Source organism: Gigantopelta aegis, chromosome 4 (assembly GCF_016097555.1).
Source record: "Gigantopelta aegis isolate Gae_Host chromosome 4, Gae_host_genome, whole genome shotgun sequence".
Taxonomy (NCBI): domain Eukaryota; kingdom Metazoa; phylum Mollusca; class Gastropoda; order Neomphalida; family Peltospiridae; genus Gigantopelta; species Gigantopelta aegis.
Window position 1 is genome coordinate 66,392,365 of NC_054702.1, and position 23,113 is coordinate 66,415,477.

General features: G+C 35.2%; 1 protein-coding gene across 5 annotated transcripts in view; it reads right to left on the bottom strand.

The window, feature by feature from the left end:
• Nucleotides 1–2,304: 2,304 nt before the first annotated feature.
• LOC121370961 (hepatocyte nuclear factor 3-beta-like) overlaps nucleotides 2,305–23,113 on the bottom strand; it is a 56,510-nt gene continuing 35,701 nt past the window's right edge. For 4 of the 5 annotated variants that reach the window (XR_005957755.1, XR_005957756.1, XR_005957757.1 and 1 more), the window contains exon 2: nucleotides 2,305–2,596. Coding sequence is in view for 1 of the 5 variants with exons in the window: in XM_041496520.1 (XP_041352454.1) it covers nucleotides 2,535–2,596 (62 nt within the window). In the remaining 4 variants the exon portion in view is untranslated. Of the gene's footprint in view, nucleotides 2,597–5,598; nucleotides 5,661–23,113 lie in introns of those variants that run through there. The other variant, XR_005957758.1, reaches the window with a different exon arrangement.

Sequence of the window (23,113 nt, forward strand, 5' to 3'; positions counted from 1 at the left end):
CAAACCGACCGCGCATCAAGTGAGCGCTTTACCACTGGGCTACGTCTCACCCCTCTTAGAAAACGAAGGCATATTTAAATATGTGGGTTTTTTTGTACAGTAACTGTCTTTGAATCATTATCAGGCCCATATGAACAATGTGTGATGTGGGGCGGTCTATATAGAACGAAAAACTATATTTTTGGGGGATCAAGCTTCTTCGGCCCGCCGGTTCCCATGACACTGATTGTGCCTCACCGGTAAACGTGATGCATGTCCCATGAAACGTTCACCTTAGCATTCACCTTGACCATCTGGTAAAAACATCCAATTATAGGACTACCTACACATATAGATTTGTGGTCTTACATCACAGATGCCAATACTGAACTTGCCGTAGGATGGTCTTTTGCATTTATTTATGACGTTAATATAGTACATGTAAATATGACATGCACATAAAACACCACGTGTTCTTCATATTCAGTCTGAATATACATAATATTGCTTTTTTTTTATGCAAATGACAGAGGCTTATTTTAGTAAATACATTCAGTGGTGAAGTAAATAGTCAACATTTTGAGCATAAAGTACAGAAATATTTCATTATCACCGTCAAAACTATATACTATACTGAACAAAAGAAAAGCGATTATTTTACTATACATTTCTTTTGCTATATACACTGTAAAATGTTAAATTAAAGATTGTCTGTTATTTCTTTTATGTTCATCGGGGTATTAATATAAAAAAAAATCATCCGCAAACTGTGTGAATCGGCGAAGCCGTTCTCACATAAGTTTGCGGATGATTTTGTTTTGTTCATATCCAGATTAACGTTAAAAAAATAACAGACAATACTTATAATTAAATTTGAAACATACTTGCCAATAATAACACTAAAACTTCATACTTTATTTTGAATTATTTTTGGTCCATAAACAATAACGCTCAATAAGACAACTTGCCCATATAAAATGACGTCATCAGATATGTCGTTCACTGACGACATAATTGTTACGTTCATCGAGAATTGAACAAACTCACGTTGCTACGTCTGGACCAATGGGATGGCGTTATATTGTAATGAATGTAACGGAAATTTAATTATAAGATATTGATAATTTTAATAGAAGGAAAAATAAAATAATGGGATTTTATCTAACTGAATAATTTTAAATAAATTAAATAGAACGAAATTAGTATTCGCATCTCTTTTGTCCTACGGTGGGGGTTTTTCAAGCAATAAACCGATCGGTCAACAACCGTACGATTCTGATGTTAAATTAATAAATCACATTAACATAATTCTACCGTATTATTTCAGTTAATGTTTACTGTAAATTGATAGTAAAAGCATCATTTCTAAAACAGTTTTGAAAGGTAAAGCCAAACATAAATTGAAAGTTCATCAATTAAAAAAGACAATCCTGAGTTTTCAGCCCAAGCAAGACGTCCTGTTTGTTCACACAAACCCCAACAAAATTAACACGTTCTGCCTTTTTCTGTTGTTTTTGAAAAAATATATACCATACCTGAACATTCTTTAAATATAAAGCATTGCACAGATACATTTGGAATAATCTTTGACCGAATTATTTCAAATGTCGTTTAAATTCGAACATATGAAATTATTTTAGATAAAAATCGATACTGAGATATTACATTGATTATAAAGATGGTCTAAGCAAGTAAATTGTAAAAAATAATTTATTCGCTGAATGCTTTTTAAAATGGCTACAAACTAAACATTTTTTAAATTTAAAATGCTGCATCTACGTATATGGGTGTAAATAAATATACCCTTATCTGGCAGACAGGTGACATGTCATGTCATGTCATAGGGTTTTTACGTGCACATTCAGAACAAGCTGTTGTAGCGCACGCCTGTCGTGGGCACAAGAGCCGGCCTTGGCCGGCTCCTCCGTCCATGACAGGAAAGGTTGGGGGAGGGGAGAGGAGGGACCGCCTGCACTGGCAGGTGCAAGGGAGCACCAGCAGCCCGATCAAATCGGTAGCAGGCGGGTTGGGGTGGTGGTGGTGCTATGGAATTTGAATGGAGCAGTTAAATGCCAAAGAGAAAAGGGTGCGCAATTTTGATTGAGGGAATTTGGCGCAATTTTGAACGGTCGGTCGAAAGGTAAATGGCCGAGCTAATATAGGTTTTGATATTAGTGAATCGAGAGTAGCTCATTAATTTTAGACCTTTAGACCTTAGACAGGTGACAGGTATGCAATGTGCTATACACATCAAATATAATCGGATTAAATAATAATAATAATAATAATAATAATAATAATAATAATAATAATAATAAAGACATATTTTAAATTATAATTTTAATATCATTGTTAAAAGTACATTAGAAATCGAAAGAGATGAGCGACTGGGCGTTGTCGAGAGCTTCCGTCCGCGGTTTAGACGTTACCTTGGCTGAGCTTCCTTTGAGAGTGCGCAGATGAATCCGGGGCGAGGAAAGGGCATCCTTTGATGACGAGTGCCCTTGTCTCCAGGTAGAGTGTTGCAGAGTCGTCTCACCCTGAACCAGGCCGACTCAGGTTGAGTAGAGCCAGTGTGCTGATGGCGGCTGCCAAAAACTAGCGAAGTGGCGGTAGTCTGTCAATAGAGAGATGGTATTTGTTAGTTCATTAAACAGTATTATCAAAAATAAATATTTACAAGGCTATATCGCGACACTTAATAACGACCCATCGAAGCGTGCCTCCACAGGGGTAAAAAGTGCTAAGCAAATGAAACAAGCAGCATTTAGGAAATAACAAAACACACAACGATAAGTGTGCCACGAAAAATCCCTCCGCGCACTACGACTGTTGAAATGTAGAAAACTAGTGACATAGCAGCGTAATAAAACACAGAGAGATCGTAGACATTGTTTTCAGTCAGTTCATCGAGGTTGTTATCTCACAATCGTCTGAAAGGTTATCTTAAGATGTAAACCACTATAATATAAACAAGTCGGTTAAAACATATTTGAACAAAACTCCGCCACCTGAATGAGTCGAGCGTTGAGATTTTGACGGCTTAATCTAATGAAAACATAACTCATAATCACTGAAAATTTATATTTTATACTGCTTGTATATTTTAGGTGATTGCGCTGCAATGAAGTTTAAATATTTTATATCTGAAGTTAAATATTAAAAGTATCTACAAGTATACATGTGTATATTTTGAGGATTAGAAGTTGCGTTTACTTCAAATTTAGTCTTTGAGTTTGCCTCTGTTGAGAAGAGTTTTGTTTTAGGTCAGTTTGTTGGGATTTAGCTGGTGGTTATAATATAAAGTTACAATATAGCTAAATACATGCACTTTATACTGAGAGTTAACTTTTAAAACTATCTATTTTTGATGTGCTAAGTTTAAATTATATCGTTAAAATCGGTTTTAAGCTTGATGTTTTTCCTCTGTTCTGAAGGAATAATTATAGGCTGCTGGGAATTACCACACGGTTATGTTAAAAATAAAGTTAAATGTTTTATTTGCACATTCTAAACAAATTAATGAATATATTTTTTATTTAGCAATTTTGTGTGTGTGTGTTTCTTTGTTTTGTTGTTCATAAACAAATTATTACTATTATTACAATAATTCTGCTTCAATACTATTTAAACTAGAGTTCGTCATATAAGAATATTCGTACAGCAAATATAAAGGCTTACGATTTTACTTTAATTAATACATTCGTTTCTTAATGACTTAAATTATTAAAAAGTCTCCTTTTATTTAGTAAATTAACACAACAATATATTTTATTGCCAAAAATATTACTAAAATAAACTATGTTAAGAAACAAATTACTCTCACACAGATACATTTTGAAAATAAATAAATAAATAAATAAATAAATAAATAAATAAATAAATAAATAAATAAAATAAATAAAATAAATAAATAAATATTAAATAAATAAACAAACAAACAAAAAAAGTAATAAATAAATAAAACAAAATAAAACAAAAACAAAAATAAAATAAAATAAAATAAAATAAAATAAAATAAAATAAAATAAAATAAATAGTTTTTAAAAATCTAATCCTTTTTAGGTTTTTTAAAATGATTTGTTATGTCAATAAACCTTAATAATAAAATAACCCAGTTACACTATAATATTGACTCTTTCTTAATAACATGAAAGAAAATAAAAGAAACAGTTCATTTATGCTCTATATAAAAAAAAACCCCATGATATAATCATATTTACTTCGCAACCATTGAGCAATTACCGAACGTGAAGCATGTCAACATATACACACAAAGCTTCCATTACTTGTTTACATGTGGGAAATATTTACAAACGAACGCACATGACGTAGCCATACATGAGGACATTTTGCAGTAATTAGAAGAAAACGTGTTGTAAATACCCCTGCAAACAAACCCGTGTTTGCACATTATGTGGTCAATGCTATTATGCACATGATTAGTGTCTATGGACTTTACCAACAATTTACACAAGTTAAATAACACTAGAAAGTCTGTGTAGTATTTTATGAACACGTGCTCGTAACACACGAAACACACGTATCTATTATACTGCGAATGTATTGCATGCAATAAAGTAGGAAAAAACCCTCTATTGTTTAAGGTAAACTGTATGAGAAGATACGATATATAGTCAACTCCTGTTTATACTGTATTTGTAAAATACAGAAATACTGAGCTACAGTTGAAAACATTTAATGTTGATCATTATCACTACAACATGTACTGTTATTACTAGTGCTGTAGTTATTGTTGTTATTGTTGTTATTGTTGTTATTGTAGTTATTGTTGTTATTGTAATTATTGTTGTTATTGTAGTTATTGTTGTTATTGTTGCTACTACTATGCACAATCAGTGTAATAATAGTTTATTTATATTTTGAATATTATTACTACTAATAGGCCTATTATTATTATTATTATTATTATGCATTATTATTATCATCATTATTATGAAGTATTATATTTTCCACTGTTAACCCCAAATAATAATAATAATAATAATAATAATTAAAAAAATTATAATGATGATGATGATGATGATGATGATAATAATAATAATAACTATTATTACTATTATATGCTATCATCATCATCATCATCATCATCATCATTAGGAAGTATTATAACCCAAAATGATTATTGTTATTCTTATTATTATTTTAATAATAATGATGATGATGATGATGATGATGATGATGATGATGATGATGCTGGTGATGATAACAATGATGATGGCTGTGATGTCGCAGATGATGAATATTATTAAAACAATTATATATGTAAGAAATGGGAGATGAACAACGAAATTCTGTTTACAAATTAGTCACGAGCTAATTGGTGGAAAACATGAACCTAAACATACTGAACATCCGGGTTTTTTTTTAGTTTCTCGGTCATAAGACAGATGCCATGACACGTCAGTGCCATATTTAGGCCACGCCCACACGACAAAGAAAGAAGAAAAAACGCAACCACAACTGAAATCAACATCAAAAACGTGACATTTCCACAACCGTTTGGTCGGTAAAAAACCGACTGGTGAGTAACCCATACAGTTTTCTAGGAAGATCTAAAAATGCACCGAGACTTCGCATTTGAGAATCCAGACTCACAATTTTTTTTAAAATAGCCTACAGTTGTCAGTGGGTAAAATGTCAACAGCACTTGGTGTCCCAGGGGGCGTTGTTTGTGAATTTATCTCGCTGAAGGTTGGAGGTGCAGAGTCAAGACTTCAAACACCCATTTCGGATAAGACGTTGTGTAATCCCACGCAAAGACTGGCCAGTGAACCCCCAGTTTTATCAAACACTCCAAGGTCACGGTCGTCCCATTATTCTACGCTATCTCGAAGATTAAAAAACCTCGCTGATAGTTTGAGATTTAATTTGATAAATAGACATTAGCAAGAGGCCCATAGATACGGGTTGCTTTATATCATCAGTCACTTCCTGGCTGAGGCCCATAGATACGGGTTGCTTTATATCATCAGTCACTTCCTGGCTGAGTTTTAGCTAAGACACCAAAAATATGAATAACAAAAACAGTTCCGAGATAGGGTCTTGATCACGGATAGCGATTTTGTCGTTCAGATATATTAACAAAAATAGTGCAATTATTTAAATGACATTTAAGGTTTTGATATCCGAAAATTTCGGTTTAAATATGATATTACAATAAATAGCTTACAATGCGTTGAGAAAACATACTACCATTCACCTTTGCATGCATTTTAATGCATTTATTATATCCGTCTTTGTACAAAATTTCTGAATATGCCATGCATGAAAATCAACGCAGGCTAACAGATTGTTGCTTTTATATACCTATTTTCAAGTAATAGCATACCACATGCAGCAACCTACATATCATTATGAAAGATGAAATCCAAACAAGACTTTGACTTAAAACTATCCATTTTAAAAATAAAAAAACACAACAAAGTTAAAAATGATGTAAAACTTAATTAAAAAAGGATTCTTAAAACTACTTTTAGGCATTTCTATATTTTAAATATTTTTTAAAGGAAGAACTAATATTCACATTGCTGATCATAAATGATTACATATTAGATAGCCGAACCAAACCTCAAAAGCCTGTTATAAAATACAAACAGTGTAGTTACTATTAATAGTATTATACTGACACTATCATTTAGTACATTTTAATATTGTGGCAACATTGTCCTGTTAGTATTCACGCTGTTACACTCACGCATACACACGTGTACACACACACACACACACACACACACACACACACACATATATATATACACACGCTCACGCGCGCGCGCACACACACACACCTACGCATTATATAGTTATACGTTATCATCTGAAAAAAAATTCCAACTTGGGTATCACATACAAAATGACACGAATATAAAATTAATATTCATGAGTTACGTAGTCAGAATGAAGGCGGTTTACCGTGAGTCGGGCGAGATTTGTCGCCGAGATTAGTAACCCGATCAGGATGATCTCTGTATCAATATTTATCTTGTACACAAAGGTCACAGACGAAATCTGTCCAAGGGTCTTTGTCAAACACTGGATATCAAAATCCAAATAATACGCCCATGTAAGCTCGATTATTGCTTGATAATATTTGTCGTGGTTTTACTATTCAAATATAAATATTATTATTGTGACTAGGACTGCGATGTACACATTGCAAGTTTGTCGAAATTTAACACATAAAAATGCATATGAATATTATGGAATTTAAATATAAATTCTGAATATACATGAATGTGCATTTTCAAAAAATATATGAAGTTCTGCCATTTCATTTGATATATAGGTATTCTAAGGTTCGTTCAGTATAGACTACAGACAACATAAACGATATTTAACACTGCTTATTCCTTTATTTTCTTTACACACACGAAAATAAAATAAAATAAAATATATATTTGATTTTTATTACTACACTAGACATTATAAAGTGATATACATTTTAAAGACATTAACATTTTTGTTCCTTTAAAGATAAAGAAGTAAAACCTTTATAGACGATCGTTATAATTTTAGACAATATTGTTTTTATAATGAATATCCAAATAGTATAGGTAAATAAATATAACTGAAATACAACACGTTATGTACTTAAATCAGAATACTATATATGATGAGTATCGGTGTATTAAAATTATAAATATAGTTCCACTAACACTTTCATAGTTACAAGTATACTAGATACCATATAGTATATACCAAAACATTTATATTATATGGATTCAAATAAAATACACGTTCCTGTGTTGATTATGTTGTTGACATTTTTTTAAATTGTAGAACAAACAGCTAATAACACGTTGTTGTTTGAAGAAATGAACCAAGGGAGAATACTCTTTTTTTCAAAAGCCTGGAAGCATTAAACTGAAGTAATAAATCACTTCCGAATCAAATTGTTAAAAAAAATATTTTGCAAGAAATTCATACTTAGACAGATTAAACTTTACACCTTTATTATTATTTTTTTTTATAGTTTAAACGAGAAAACAAATCTTCTAAACGTATATTTGCTAAATTAAAACACAAAAGGAGATTGAATGTTAATATGTTTATATTTAAACTTTTAGAAATGTAAAATTAACATCTAAAATATACAAACCAATCTTAGAAAGTTTTGCACATGAAAACTATACTAAAATATTCTACATCTTATTTAATCTTTTAATAATTTAACATGAACACATACTAGCTATAGCCTTTAACACCCCCCCCCCCCCCGAAGCCTACACAAACACACACACCCTCAAAACACATTTACAAAATTTCTCATATGACTTTAACATTAAAACAAAACAATAACCAATATAAAGAAGAAACAGCAAAAAACCCAAATGAATAAAATAAACCACTATCCACAGGTTGTGAATGTAATTACGGCCACTTCTTACGGTTGCACACAGGACGAAACGAACTCTTTTTATTTGTTTTCTAATCGATACAGATCGATACAAAACGACAGGTGACACACAGCTACTTCGTACGACAGGACACAACTTCGTCGGAGCTTTTTGCCTGGCAACGGAAATTGTGGCCCATTTTAATTAACACCAGGTTCGCGTCGAGTAAAGGGACTTGTGCGTACTGAGGCGCGAACTATAAAAATCTTGTGTGGGTTTTTTTGTTGTCAATACGGCCTAGATGGCTGTGGCTTTAATGTTTGTTTTAACATTAGTTTGTCGGTCGTTATTTTGAGAGTGATCGCACAAGACATGCCGTGTGAAGCCAGCCATCAAACATAAACAAAATTAATAATAAAAATGATGTTTGCTTGTGAAGTTGAACGATTGACGAGATCCGTATCTTTACTCAGACATGAAGTGTAGGCATGTCTGTGGGATTAACCCCAATACACTTAAAATAAATCATCAGACACGAATGTCAATATAATAATAATGTTATCAAAGGTATCTGGTCAAAAGCAAATGTGTATCATTTTAGCAAATTTGTTTAATAAATAAGATTAAAAATAAATAATAGCTAAAGCAAATCGACTATGAACGTTTCCAGAAATGATCAAATGGGAGACTTCTTAAACAGTTTCCAATCATCTGGTGTATATCCTTAAATAGTTTCTAATCATTTGATGTATATCCTTAAATAGTTTTCAATCATCTGATGTATATCCTAAAATAGGTTTTAATCAGCCTATGTAATTCCTGACAGTTTTTAATTAGGCCCTTATCTGATGTATATCCTGACATAGTTTGTAATCATCTGACGTATATCCTGACATAGTTTTTAATCATCCTGTGTATATCCTGACTTAGTTTTTAATCATCTGATACATACAAAGACCTAGCTATTAATCATCTGATGTATCTCATGACAGTTTTTAATCATCTTTTGTATATTTTGACCTGGTTTTCAATCTGGAAAGATTCGCCAAATATCCCTGGACCATATTAACTTAAAAACGGAAGTGAACGTTCTAAACTTGGTGTGTCTTTACAGTATAATACTTGTGATATTTTCTTTCTTTTCTGCTGGTGTGTTTGACTAAATTTCAAATTATTATTAACAAAACGTCTGTTGTATTGAGCACTGACTATACTGTGTGTGTATATATATGTCATGTGTGTGATATAAAACAGTTCACTATATGTAATGGTCTACGTTGTTCGTTTTAATAAATGTAATGTTTTGAACAATGTGTTTCTTGTTTAGTTTTTATGAATTTTTTATATATATATTTTGTTTTAAAAGACAAGTTTATATGGACAAGCTATTCGTTTTGAAACAGTTGGTCAGTTCGAGCATTCAGACCATGAACCACTCGAAACTAGAGGTGTTTTTTTTTTTAAGCCCACCTCATGTTGTAATTTATCAAGAACATAGAACTAATCGAATCTCGTGACGAGCTCGAGTTTTCTGCTCTATAGTAACGTGACACGAGCTCCGACAATGGGAGGTCGCTGGTTATTTACCGCGAGCGCCGTTGCCATGGTGATGACGCTAAGAACAAACTAACTTTGTACCTCGAAGGTCGCACGTTCGAAAAGGAAGTGGAAGCAGGGAAAAACACATGTAATACACGTGCGTATGCAGGTTTCTTCTAGCGAGATGTTACAGATTTCAAAACATTTTTTTTTTTACCCCTTTTTAATTTTTTTTTAAATTTTAGCGCCCATCTATATTAAGAAATTTCAAAACATTTTTTGTTTACTACTTTTTAATTTTTGTTTTAATTTTAGCGCCCATCTATATTAAGATTGCATAAAAATCTCATTTATTCCTTGTTCGTTCTTTCTTTTCTTTTTTCACTGATGACATTTCCCAAATTAGAAGTCACTTTCGATATCTGCCCTTTCTTATTCTTTCTACAATCATATATTTACCAATATTTTATCTCTGATGTTTCCTCTTATGTATTTTAAAGTTCCTTATTGTGTATACATCTAAGACAAACTCTGGTTTCACCATACCAATAACACTTTAATGCATTTTAACAAGACATTATCTTTGACTGTTTAAATGTATTTTAAATATACAGCTATGTTATAGTCGCCATGTATATGGTATGTATATAGAAGAGGGCCTCGTAAGTTTTTAAACTTGTGCCCAATTGTTTTGTTCTTTGTACAATAAAATATGTTTACAATCAAAAACAAGTAACTGAATTTCTTTCTTTCTTTGCTACTCTGTAATTGTAAATATTGTAAATTATATACCCAAGTCATAAAAGACTCCAAAACTGTCTAGATTATCCATTAAAGGATATGGGGAAACAATGTCATTTTTGATAGTCTTTGAATATTTCGATCCCTGACTTTACAATATAATGAACAAATACAAATACTGTACACAGAGTGAGCTGTGTGACATGCGCAAACACGGCGTTTCTTTCACAATAATCATTTATAATGTGTGTACACTATAGAACAGTTACCGAAAACACACTAGCTCCAGTTTCCATTGGCAACCCTAATGACAGAAATGACATTAAACTAAATCCATTGAATAAATAAGTACATCAATGTATTGATGAATGAATTTCATATTGATAAAAGTAGACCGCAGTCATCACAATTTTTTTTTAAATCTTTTTTCTTTTTGTTTTGTTTTGTTTTCTTTCTTATTCTATTTTCTTTCTTTTATTTATTACAATTATGTAAAAATGGACCAGTTACGTGTATTATACTGGAAATACGTTTAGAAGATATTTGCTGAAAAGTTTACTATTCTTTTAAATTAAAAAAACAAAACAAACAATAACTCAAAGGAGCCAACCCCCACCCCATTAAAAACAACAACAAGCAAACCTCTCCCTCTCAAAGACATCATCAACAACAAATAAAACAAATGAAAAATCCCCACTCCCAAATAAAATCTAATGTGATATTAAAATGATTTCTTTATAATACTTGAGACAGCCAAAACAAAAGGAAATATTACTGCTGCTACTACTACTGCCACTTCTACTATTACTACTACTATTACCACTTCTACTTCTACTACTACTACTACTACTACTACTACTACTACTACTACTACTACTACTACTACTACTACTACTACTACTACTACTACTACTACTACTACTACTACTACTACCACTTCTACTACTACTACTACTACTACTACTACTACTACTACTACTACTACTACTACTACTACTACTACTACTACTACTACTACTACTACTACTACTACTACTACTACTACCACTTCTACTACTGCTACTACTACTACTACTACTACCACGTCTACTACTACTACTACTACTACTACTACTACCACTTATACTACTAGTACTTCTACTACCACTTCTACTACTACTACTACTGCTACTACCACTACTACTACTACTACTACTACTACTACTACTACTACTACTACTACTACTACTACTACTACTACTACTACTACTACTACAATTATTATTTTGCCCCTCTAATTCAAAATGAGTTAGTGTATGGAAATTAATATGATATTTTAAAATAAGCATCAAAATAATATAACAATATACCAGAGAATTATCTTCCTAAAATACTAAAGTTTAGACACAAAATCGTTCAACTGTTTAACAAAAGTACTACTACTATTATTATTACTACTGCTTCCACCAATAATATATATATATATATATATACTGACCAACAATAAAAACGCGAATATTTTAATACATATTTTTATGATTTAATTAATTCGGAAAATAGACTGTCAAGATGGGCCTAAAATGTTCACATGAGATTGACAAATTTAACACACACACAAATTCTAATGAGAATCAAACTGAATAGTTTTAACTAAATTAAAAAAAACCCCACCCTAAATTAATATTTTCCTTTCTTTTGTTGTATATATGGAAGAAACGTTAAATTATTTTCACATAGAACAGTGGATTTGCACATTTTTGATTCTACATTTATGATCATTGTTATAAAAATTCAAATGAAATAAATTTTGTTTTATTGTATGCTAAACACAGAACGCAATGATAAAATGTCTTTCATTTCTAATCGCTTTTAAAACTGCTTTTACACGCTCTGTGAATACGCGTACCTGTTCTAGGGGCCACAGACCTATAGAAGGGAAGTCAATTATAACATTATTAGAAAACCTAATTCGTTTTACAATAATAAATACATTTATTACACGAGCAGGGCGCATGAAAGTATTAAATGTAATCGTGCAGAAAAACTTCCGACAACTCGGGATTTTTTTCTTCTATTCAGCCGCGTAACGTTATTGTCGATTCCAATCAAACAAACACTAAACATCGCCCATTCACAATGAATGTTCCATGTCGCTCATTTGCATACATTATTGCATTTCTCTCCAGTCCTACATGCGGGGAAGAAGCGTGATTCCGATTCGCCACTAATCACAGAGTGTGAAATATCGAACTGAATGTACCGTTATCACACGTAGTTCTGAAATCGACGCAACAACTGTAATTTAATTCGGAACTTTGTTGATTATTATTTATTTTATTTGCTAAAATGTTTTCTTTGGCTTCTTGTAATACCAGTACACAAGGGAAGGCCTGGTAAATTGAAAAACTTGAACCCAATCATTTGGTACATACATGTATACTGAAATATAAAAGAAACGCGAATATCGTAATATGTCATTTATTTTCGTGATAAAAATTAATTCAGTAAATACTGTTAAAATGGACCTACAATGTTCACAAACATGTATACTTTATACAGACAAAAACAAATAAGATTCAAACTGAATACTTTTAAATAAATTGTAGAACATTAAATTAAAATACGCGTTTGTGCTGTTGTTCAGTATATATGTAAGATCAGAGAGAGAGAGAGAGAGAGAGAGAGAGAGAGAGAGAGAGAGGGAGAGAGGGGGGGGGGGGGGTGAAGAGGATAAACAAGAGCGTGTATTCTTTAAAATCGTCTCATTGAAGCTACAATATAGAGCACATTTTTAATATTTAAAACCTTAGAATACACCATCCAGGTCTTGACCCCTACCGCTTGATGCGCCATTCTTCGTTTTGCGTTGCCTCCTGTGTTCAGTCTGGGTCACATGAAAGCACGCTCTCAGCCAAATTTCTAAGTATAGAGAACGGTCGATTCCGGGCTGTTTAATTGTACAATGTACTGCAAATGGCGACTTTATATCGCATGAAGGCAGTTGGAGATATTGGTTGACGGCGATAACACGGATTTATTAAACCTATAGACATTTTCGTGTTGTATTAGTAAACATGTTATAGGGTGTAACGATTGCAGTGTTAAGAATTTTTTTTTATTCTGTTATAAAAGTTGAACTAATTTTAGAATTTTACAAACATATTTCCGTGGTGTTATTTTTGACCCGTGTTTATAAAACGAGTACATACAGTCTGGACTTGACACTTTAAGATTTGAGATTAATATGGCATACATAATGCGTGCAGTGCGTGTGTTCAGTCTTACGTTGAAGCATTACGCCCTGACTTTAAAGCTTTATAAGCATGAACCCTTGCACGGGAATAGCGAAGGATTAATTAAAAACAGTACCCAGATTAATGTTTCAATACAGGAAGACATTACTGTATTGAAAACCAGGTGCAGTTATACCAGTTCAACTCATAATCAGTACAGATGTGAATTTTTGTGCTGGGGTGTCGTTAAATTCATTGCATACATTCATTCATTCATTCTGATATATATGATACATGTCGCTTATCTCCAGTTACTTTTAGCTCCAAAGACGTACTTAGTATAACATAATTAAGAAGACGGGGGGGGGGGGGGGTAGCAAAAGAAAACGAAGAAGAAGAAGAAGAAGAAAAAGAGCAGAATAATATGAAGTTTTGTTCAGCTGGACACAAAGTATACCTGTAAACTAAACACAGGTGTAAATTAAAAAAATAGATTTACTTATTGGTCGAGGTGGGGTTTGCGGTGTTTGCCAATGGCCTCATCTTCCCCCATTTTAATTACGCTCATGCGCTCGAAACTAGTCCAGATAACAGTTTTGGCCAATTGGTGTTTGACATGCCTAAAGTAGTTTTCACGACAATGCTGAATCTACGCCAATATTTGTGTCCCTCGATTTACATGTTTGAACAGATTTAAGTCACAAGGTGTTTATTTTCAACCATAAATACTAAATGGGTCGCTCTTTTGCAACCGACCACGGTGGCTACAACCCATCGGTCATTACCTGTCGGGACCGAGTTTGATTCATAACCCAGACCGTGCAAAGGTTATAGGAAGCAAACTAAACGATTCTGGAACGCCACAAAAATGAATGAAACAATCATTAGGTTGAAGGATCAAGATAAACATTGAACGGTTTTCAGTGGTAAATAAACATGTCTCTGAATACATCAGGACCGGAGGCTGTGGCAAACAGCGAGCGGGAGGGGGAAAAAGCATAGTGTACAAGGGGGCATCAATCTAGGTGCTCCATTATCTTGGTCAAAAGAAAGACCCGTAATAATGCCTTTTGTCACGCTGCATCTCCGGACCAACGTCTGCTTCTTTTGACCATCATGGTGGACCCAATGACGATCAAGCAAACGGACCAGCTGTCTGTTTAGATAAGTCAAAAGAGAGAACCAGGTACTGACCAGTCGTACAATATTCAATTGTGGATCTCCTGGACTTAATCGGAGTTTAGAAAGTGATTAAATTTGCCATAGCTGCTGTCACTCTGTCATCTTTGTTTTTCCCCCGCTTGACCCCAGACTGTAGGAGATGCATTGGCCCAGCATTGGTCCGGGGGAGCCTGAAGTATTGTTGGTCAGCAAGCCGCGTCTTTCTAATAAATATCATCTTGTTTACCCAGGATGGTCTGTGTAAACAATTACACGGGAGTATTGAAAGACGGGGGATATGGTGTATTTCGTTTGATAGAGATACTATCTGAACTCTTGGTCGCATATTGAACGAGGCATTCCTGCTGATATGTAATAAATGTCCACGCTAAATCTTCTCATCGATTATGGACTGTGTGGGAAAACGTGTGCAAATATGATCAACTCCTAAATCAGACGAGTCGTCTGCGGCTCATGAACTGCGCGCGTAAAAATCACCGGATCCATCTACAGACTCGTCTGCGAAGTAAAGATATATTTCAACTGATGACCGGCTGACGTGGTCTCTCCCCCATCCCCCCTAAAGACGTCTGAGGTATTACAACGTTTAAGACGAAGTGATATCGTTATAGGAAACCGAACTGAAGACCTGTTGAGACAACCGCAGTAGTAAATAAATGAAATACATCTTTATGTGAGAGCTAATGACGTCATAAACAGCATGTACGTACGTCTTTGGATGACGTGATATTATAATAAAAAGTGAGATATTTCCATAGTGATGACCCACTAAGATAGACTTGATTTAAAAAATTAAAATAACGCCATAAGAATGTCGTCTGCTTGAAAAACGTGAATTGATGACAAGAGAGCATAATAAATACGTTAGTAATTAAACTAAACATCTACAAGGTTATCTGTTATAGTAGACCAGTCAACCATGGCAGACAAAAAAAGAAAAGGAAAAAAAAGGCCTCATGTTGGTCAGTTCAAGGTACAACTTCAGATACAAAAACATATTTAATTTATTTTTATATGGGATTGGGTGGAGGACAAGTCTTCAAGAATCAATAAAAATATTTTATGTAAACAAATCATTTTAACGACATACTGGCACAGACAATGGGTATCAGGTTGCTTCACTAATGAGTTGCTTCTGAGTGTGGGCCCGCCTTCAAGACCATTGGATGCACCCTTCAAAACAACTGAACATTCCCTTTAGGACAACCTTCAATCTGCTGCTGAGTTAGCTGCATGTCTTAAGGTTAACTATTAAAACTTTTGGTTGCACACAACCTTTAATTACTCCATACAGTTCAAGACAGAATACAACAATATCTAAAGGATCACAAGACTACTAGTTTTACGGAGTGCTCTCCGTTGACAACCACCTTGCAAAAAATCAAGAGAGTTCGACCACGAACATTTTCAGTTGGCCACCCTCATGTCAGAGCACCGCCACCCTCATGCCAGAGCACCGCCACACTCACGCCAGAGCACCGCCACCCTCACGCCAGAGCACAGCCACCCTCACGCCAGAGCACCGCCACCCTCACGCCAGAGCACCGCCACCCTCACGCCAGAGCACCGCCACCCTCACGCACCGCCACCCTCACGCCAGAGCACCGCCACCCTCATGCCAGAGCACCGCCACCCTCATGCCAGAGCACCGCCACCCTCACGCCAGAGCACCGCCACCCTCACGCACCGCCACCCTCACGCCAGAGCACCGCCACACTCACGCCAGAGCACCGCCACCCTCACGCACCGCCACCCTCACGCCAGAGCACCGCCACCCTCATGCCAGAGCACCGCCACCCTCATGCCAGAGCACCGCCACCCTCACGCCAGAGCACCGCCACCCTCACGCACCGCCACCCTCACGCCAGAGCACCGCCACACTCACGCCAGAGCACCGACACCCTCACGCCAAAGCACCGACACCCTCATGCCAGAGCACCGCCACCCTCACGCCAGAGCACCGCCACCCTCACGCCAGAGCACCGCCTCATGTAGCTGCTATGCAAGTGGCAGTATACCACTTGTACAGTTGTTATTAGTTACCATTAAGTATAACAAGTAACTTCAAACCAATGGGTTATTTAAATACTAGAGAGGTCAACCTACTTGAAATCATCAAAGAAAGATTTCAAAATACATATCAGAACCTTTTATACATATTTATAATTGCTTTTCTATGCAACTATCACCTAAACAGGACTATATTAAGTAACGACACAAATGTCATGAACGGAAAAGTGGGTGTGAACCAAAACTTGCGCCCATGACAGGCGTGTGCTACAACAGCTTGTTCTGAACGTGCACGTACAACCTCTAAGACAAGACAAGTAACGACACCACAAATGGTGGTGTGGTGTCTTTTAATAGAATATAAAATTGTAAGTGCAAGACTGTTAGCACAGCCAAGTCCTGACATGACTACAGTCACTTTTAAATATTATGTACATCTCTCCACTTCGAAAGGCACCGAAGCACTCTGCTAACAAATATTCCATGGGAACCACAGCGCATTGACAGGCGTTAAATAATGCTGCAATTAACTGCTCTTATAGGGAAGTTAAATACCTCTGCGACTAAAGCGTCACTTTTTTTCTAATATGTTTGCCACATTCATTTGATTGCAGTTGATCCTGTTTATAAAAACCAACCGCATGATAAGAAGTCAAAAGAGAAAGACAGTTAAATATTCTCTCGCGGGACACGGTTTTGGACCACCAAGGGAAATAAACAGAAAATATCGACAGCTATTCCTTTTTCTACTCCGTTTGTTATGGCAGCCGGTTACCGATAGTGACCGTTCGTGCCTTTGTTTGTTTCAAAAGATCAGAGTAAATTTACCAATCTGTCGTGCAATAACAAACATCTTTGAAACAATCGTTGTTCTATTTCATTGCCAACGGTTTATGAGAGAAGGACAAAATTTTGATTTGGTTTTAATATGAGATACGGCGATTGGATGTGATTCTTCGCTCAACGTGTCTTGTCTTCCGAGAACATAAAAACCTCCACTGCAGTCGTTAAAAGAAGAATCTGAGAAAAACCTTAAAAAAGCGCTGTTATAATTTGACATTAAATGTTTCCTTTGTCGACAGGAGATTAAAATATAAATCCAACGGCCACGTCACATGATGTGAATGGAAGTCACAAGGGCGCGAATATGATGATATGTTAAATGGCGGTAACAGAGACATTTTGTTCATCCGACGTGTCAATAAAAGCATTTCGTAATAATTCTTTTCCTTTGAGCAAATGAGGCGTGAATTATGAGCTCAATATAGCCCGTTAATTTGCTCCTCACAGTGCAACGTTAGACCACGATTCAGGTCGTGAATGCCTGTCGTCTGCTTTCGCTTTCGCAGGCGTTAACAAATTCAAAACAGACGATTCGGCAGACGGGAAAGAAAATCCTTCATTTCCATTTAAAAGAAGGTCGGAGAATTGGGAAAGGCTGACGACACCCGTTTGACAAGACGACATGCTAAATGATATTTAAATTTTATAATAACGTAGTTGATAACACGTCGTCTGCGCGATGCTGTAGTTATCACAAGCGCGCGCGATTTCTATGGGAAGACAGCGCCGAATGCCACGCGCGTGTTCACGCTCATAGAGCGCCTTAACTGGAAAGGTTTTCTAACGAAATTTTAATGATTTCGAAGAGTTTTCAATGAGAGAAAAGTATTCCGCGTCTGTTTACTCAAACAGACCTCCAATATGGCGGCCTAGCGAACCATTTATCCACGCTCTTTCATCCCCAAGCTGGGCTGACCCCTTCAAAAATGAAGAAATAGAACGCAGAAAAGCCTTTGAGAAACTTTTAGCCCTGGGTCACGCTATGCCTACAAGAGTGTTAGAACTGAAACAATACCAATTCTTCTGGAGCCATGATGGGGCTGGCTAAAATTTGGGCATATGGGACATTACGATTTTCTCTGATAGTTCCCATTTGCCCGGTATGAATAAAGCTGTAAAGTCCAGAACGTGACTTCGCATCGATGGAGAGTCTTTACTGAAACCGGAGTCCATTAATGAGAAGCGAATGGCTGGCGTTCACGGGGCCCTACACGAGAGTAAACGAGAATAGACGGTCTTACAAAGACGGAGAAGAAAAGACAAACCTTTGGTACAAGGCCCCGGGTTTACTTATCACAATTATAGTGTTGCCCAGCATTGTCCCACGGTGAACTGGTCGGCTTTTAGACTACAGTTACTATCCAGAACTTACAGGCAGACTATTGTAATGCGAACAGGGAACTCTTCACGTTTGGAAGAAGGAAAATATGCGCCTAACTATTTTGATGAGGTTTTTACGTGATCTCTGGGTATACTAGGAAGACATTAAAACGTTGCATTAAAGCTCATGACTATATCAGTTTTCAATTTTTCACTCTATTTAAAAAAAAAAAAATCTCCCTCTGTCAGGACTAAGTATGTACAGGATATAGCTTGAAATATTTGGCACGCATATTATATGAATGTTTTATATTGCAAATATATATTTACTTACAGAAGATTTGTGATTCAAAATAGGTATCAAAATGATAAACCATGGCAAAAGCAAAAATTTTACACATGAAAAGCCAGAATAATTTTAATTTTATAAACATGAATAAACATGTGTGAATTAAATTCAATCACGTATGTGAAAGGAAATATATCAATAATAATAATAAATAAATATAGTTTCTAATATTAAATACTTACAAATGCTATTCAGAAGACCCGCAGCAGTGAACATTAGACGGTTTATGTGATCAATTAATATTTCTGTTACGCAATGAAGATTTAATATGTTTAATAATTTTAAACACATTTATCTTTTTGTATACATTATAAATGTTGTGATCATGATCAAATATTATTATCCTAAAGATACGACTACCAAGCAAATCCATGAAGACGCTAAGTACAATTTAAGAGTTTTGTTGGCTTCAGACTACCAACTGCCACGAAGGAGTTGGCCAACTCGCCGATCTCTCGACTTTTACGAATGTCCAGTTGCTAGTCTGAGCCCTCTTACAACTCGATTCTCATCGTGTACAATTCCTACAACCGATTACCTGTTCATCTGAGCGGTCAAGTCGAGAGTTGGGAAAATTACAAAACAACTGTCGAGTTGGCCAACGTCGTCGTGACAGTTGATAGTCTGAGATTAGCATAAGACTTACTTTACAGGACAAATAACAAAAATAGGTTACAAAGTTTAAATGTGGTAGCTCATGTATATCATTGAAGACAGGGTAATCTCAGACAGACACGTTGTAAATCTGATGAAGTTAATACCACCATCATAGACATGAAAATGTTTTCCTGTGATTATTGATAAAAAGAGTGTATGACTTGACATTTCAACTTCTTTCTGGAAGAAATTTCAGGAAGACCCAAAATGACTTTTAAAGCAAATCATTACGCAAGATGAAACGTCTAACGGCCCGGCGAATCGGTCTATCATTTTTATCCAGAAGCCGAAAGAGAAAGCATGCAATGGAAGCACCCTGGCTCATTCATTTCCAGAGACATTTTAAAACGATTTGAACTGTGAGAAAAAGTTATGGCTCCAGCTTTTTAAATAAATATTGATGATCGACTACCTTTAGAAAGATATAAAAAAAACCCAAAACAAACAAAAGGATTTTAAAATCATGTTTTAAAAACATTAAACACAAAAAAGGAACACACACACACACACACACACACACACACACACACACACACACACTCCAAAACAATTACAACAACAACAACAAATAAAAATAAAATAACAACAAAAAACAACAACAAAAAAGAAAGAAAAGAAAACAGCAAAGAGCAACTTTGTAAATAAAGAAGAGAAAATACGATTTTATTTAACTGGGAATAAATAGAAATGGTTTACTAAAATACTATTAATAAGAAGCCACACCCAATCCTACAAAATAACAGTACTACAGTTAATAAGAGCTCGTATGTCAAGATATTAAGAATATGAAGCAATTTCCCCCGCTCAGACAGAAAAGGGAATTTTTATTTCTATTTTTGTATTCTTCCTTGTGGCATTTCTTGGAGAAAAACGAATAAATGTAAACAGAATTTACAGATATAATTACTACCCTACCCTGCAGCTATTGGAAATGCTACTAAGTTTCCAGGAATAGAATCCAAGAGATTTGTATAAGTAGGAACTGGACGATCGATTTTATGTAATGATTCATATAGATGCTTATTTTTTTCACTATATTTATTTCTGTATTTCATAACAGATTTTAGGGTTTTTTTCCCCCAGGTCTAAATTGTTTTATTTCAAAAAGTTCGGATGCACCACTAGGTACTGATGTCGATAAAATGAGACAAAGTATTGATAATCGAGGCTTTTTCCGCCTGTCTCGGTCACAGCAGGCGGTGGGCGGTCCTTGTTGGAGTCTAAAATTGGCCGGGATGTGATGAGCTAATTATGGGAACAGAACTCCTCGATATCAACATGCGAGTCGCACTCCACTGTCACTTCAGGAATAATTTCCATTTATTCGACCTGCTAAGGGGTGGCCGACAATAAAATGCAGCAATAAAGAGAAGGATGTTTATGATAGCGGGTCAATGAACGCCCACTGCCATGACGTACACGACATAGACTTAAACTTTTTGATACATGTAATACAAATGCAAGGGTCAATATTTACGTCATATATTCAAACGAATATTGTTCATAATTTCAATGGTAGAACATGGTAGGCGACATAGAAGAGTATGTACAGGTAGAAGATACAGGGTCGACAGGTATCTTGTCTGTAAGTGCAGTGATAGTAAACAAGACCTCTTGCAGTTATGTTGGTAATGAAAACCCCCCACCCAACCTAGCTATTTAGCAGCAGTGGATTTCTGACTTGTGACGTGTTATAATTTGTCATGAGTCATGACATATATCTGACACCTAACAACAAATATCCCTTTCTTCTAATCGAAAAAGAGTAGCCCATGGAGTGTAGGAATGTCTAATGCTAGGCTCAGACTACCAAATGTCATGACGAAATTGGTCATTTCCCCGATCTCACAACTTCTACGACTGTCCAGGTGCTAGTCGAACGTTCTTACAGCTCGAGTTTTATCGTATACAACGCCTACTACCAATTGCGCAAGACGGGAGTTGGGAAAATTACAACGGAACTGTCGAGTTGGTCAACTTCGTCGTGACAGTTGATAGTCTAAATATAATAGTACTCCATATAATATAACTGTAGATAAAATGTGTTGAGTGCGTCCTTGAATAAATAAAGCAACCATTTCTTTCTTCCTTTGTTTTCTTTTCCTTTGTGATCATTAAATTTATGGACCAGAAAAATGTTTGCTTTGATAAATTGTACATTGAGCAATGTGGACCTTTTTGGCCGGTACGGTCCAAGTCCGGATGACTATGAGTGAGTGTATGACACGCAGACGATCGATGGGATGGCGGGAAAACGCCAGGTAGATAAAAGTGCTTCATGGCCGCCGCCAGCTCAGCGACGTAGGCACTCGACCCATCTGCGTGGCGCGGGGTCTTCATAACATAGGAAGCTGTAATCCGCCATAAAAGTTTATTGGGAAATATTTCACATTGTCAGCTTTAGAAAACCGATAAAGTCGTTTTGTCTTTTTGATCTGGGAAATGATTTATAATCGTGGAGACGTTAACACTCGATAAGACAAATTTATAGAAAGATTGATTCTGGACATATTAAATTACAGATTTACGTTTCTGGCCTCTTTGTTTCATCGTCAAGCCTATAATATATATATATATATATATATATATATATATATATATATATATATATATATATATATATATATATGTATATATGTATGTATGTGTGTGTGTGTGTCTGTGTGTGTGTGTGTGTGTGTGTGTGTGTGTGTGTGTGTGTGTGTGTGTGTGTGTGTGTGTGTGATGTTCGTGTTCATGCTGTTCCATACATGTATTACATTTGATGTGGTGTACTCATTGTTACTACGGAATTTATAACTGTTATAACACGTCTTACATTTTTCCTAGCAAAAGACCTATTTTGTGTGCATTATAGTATTATTACAAACAGGCTCTACTTTAGTCCCTCGTAATTCCTAAAGGAATGAATTATGTAGAAT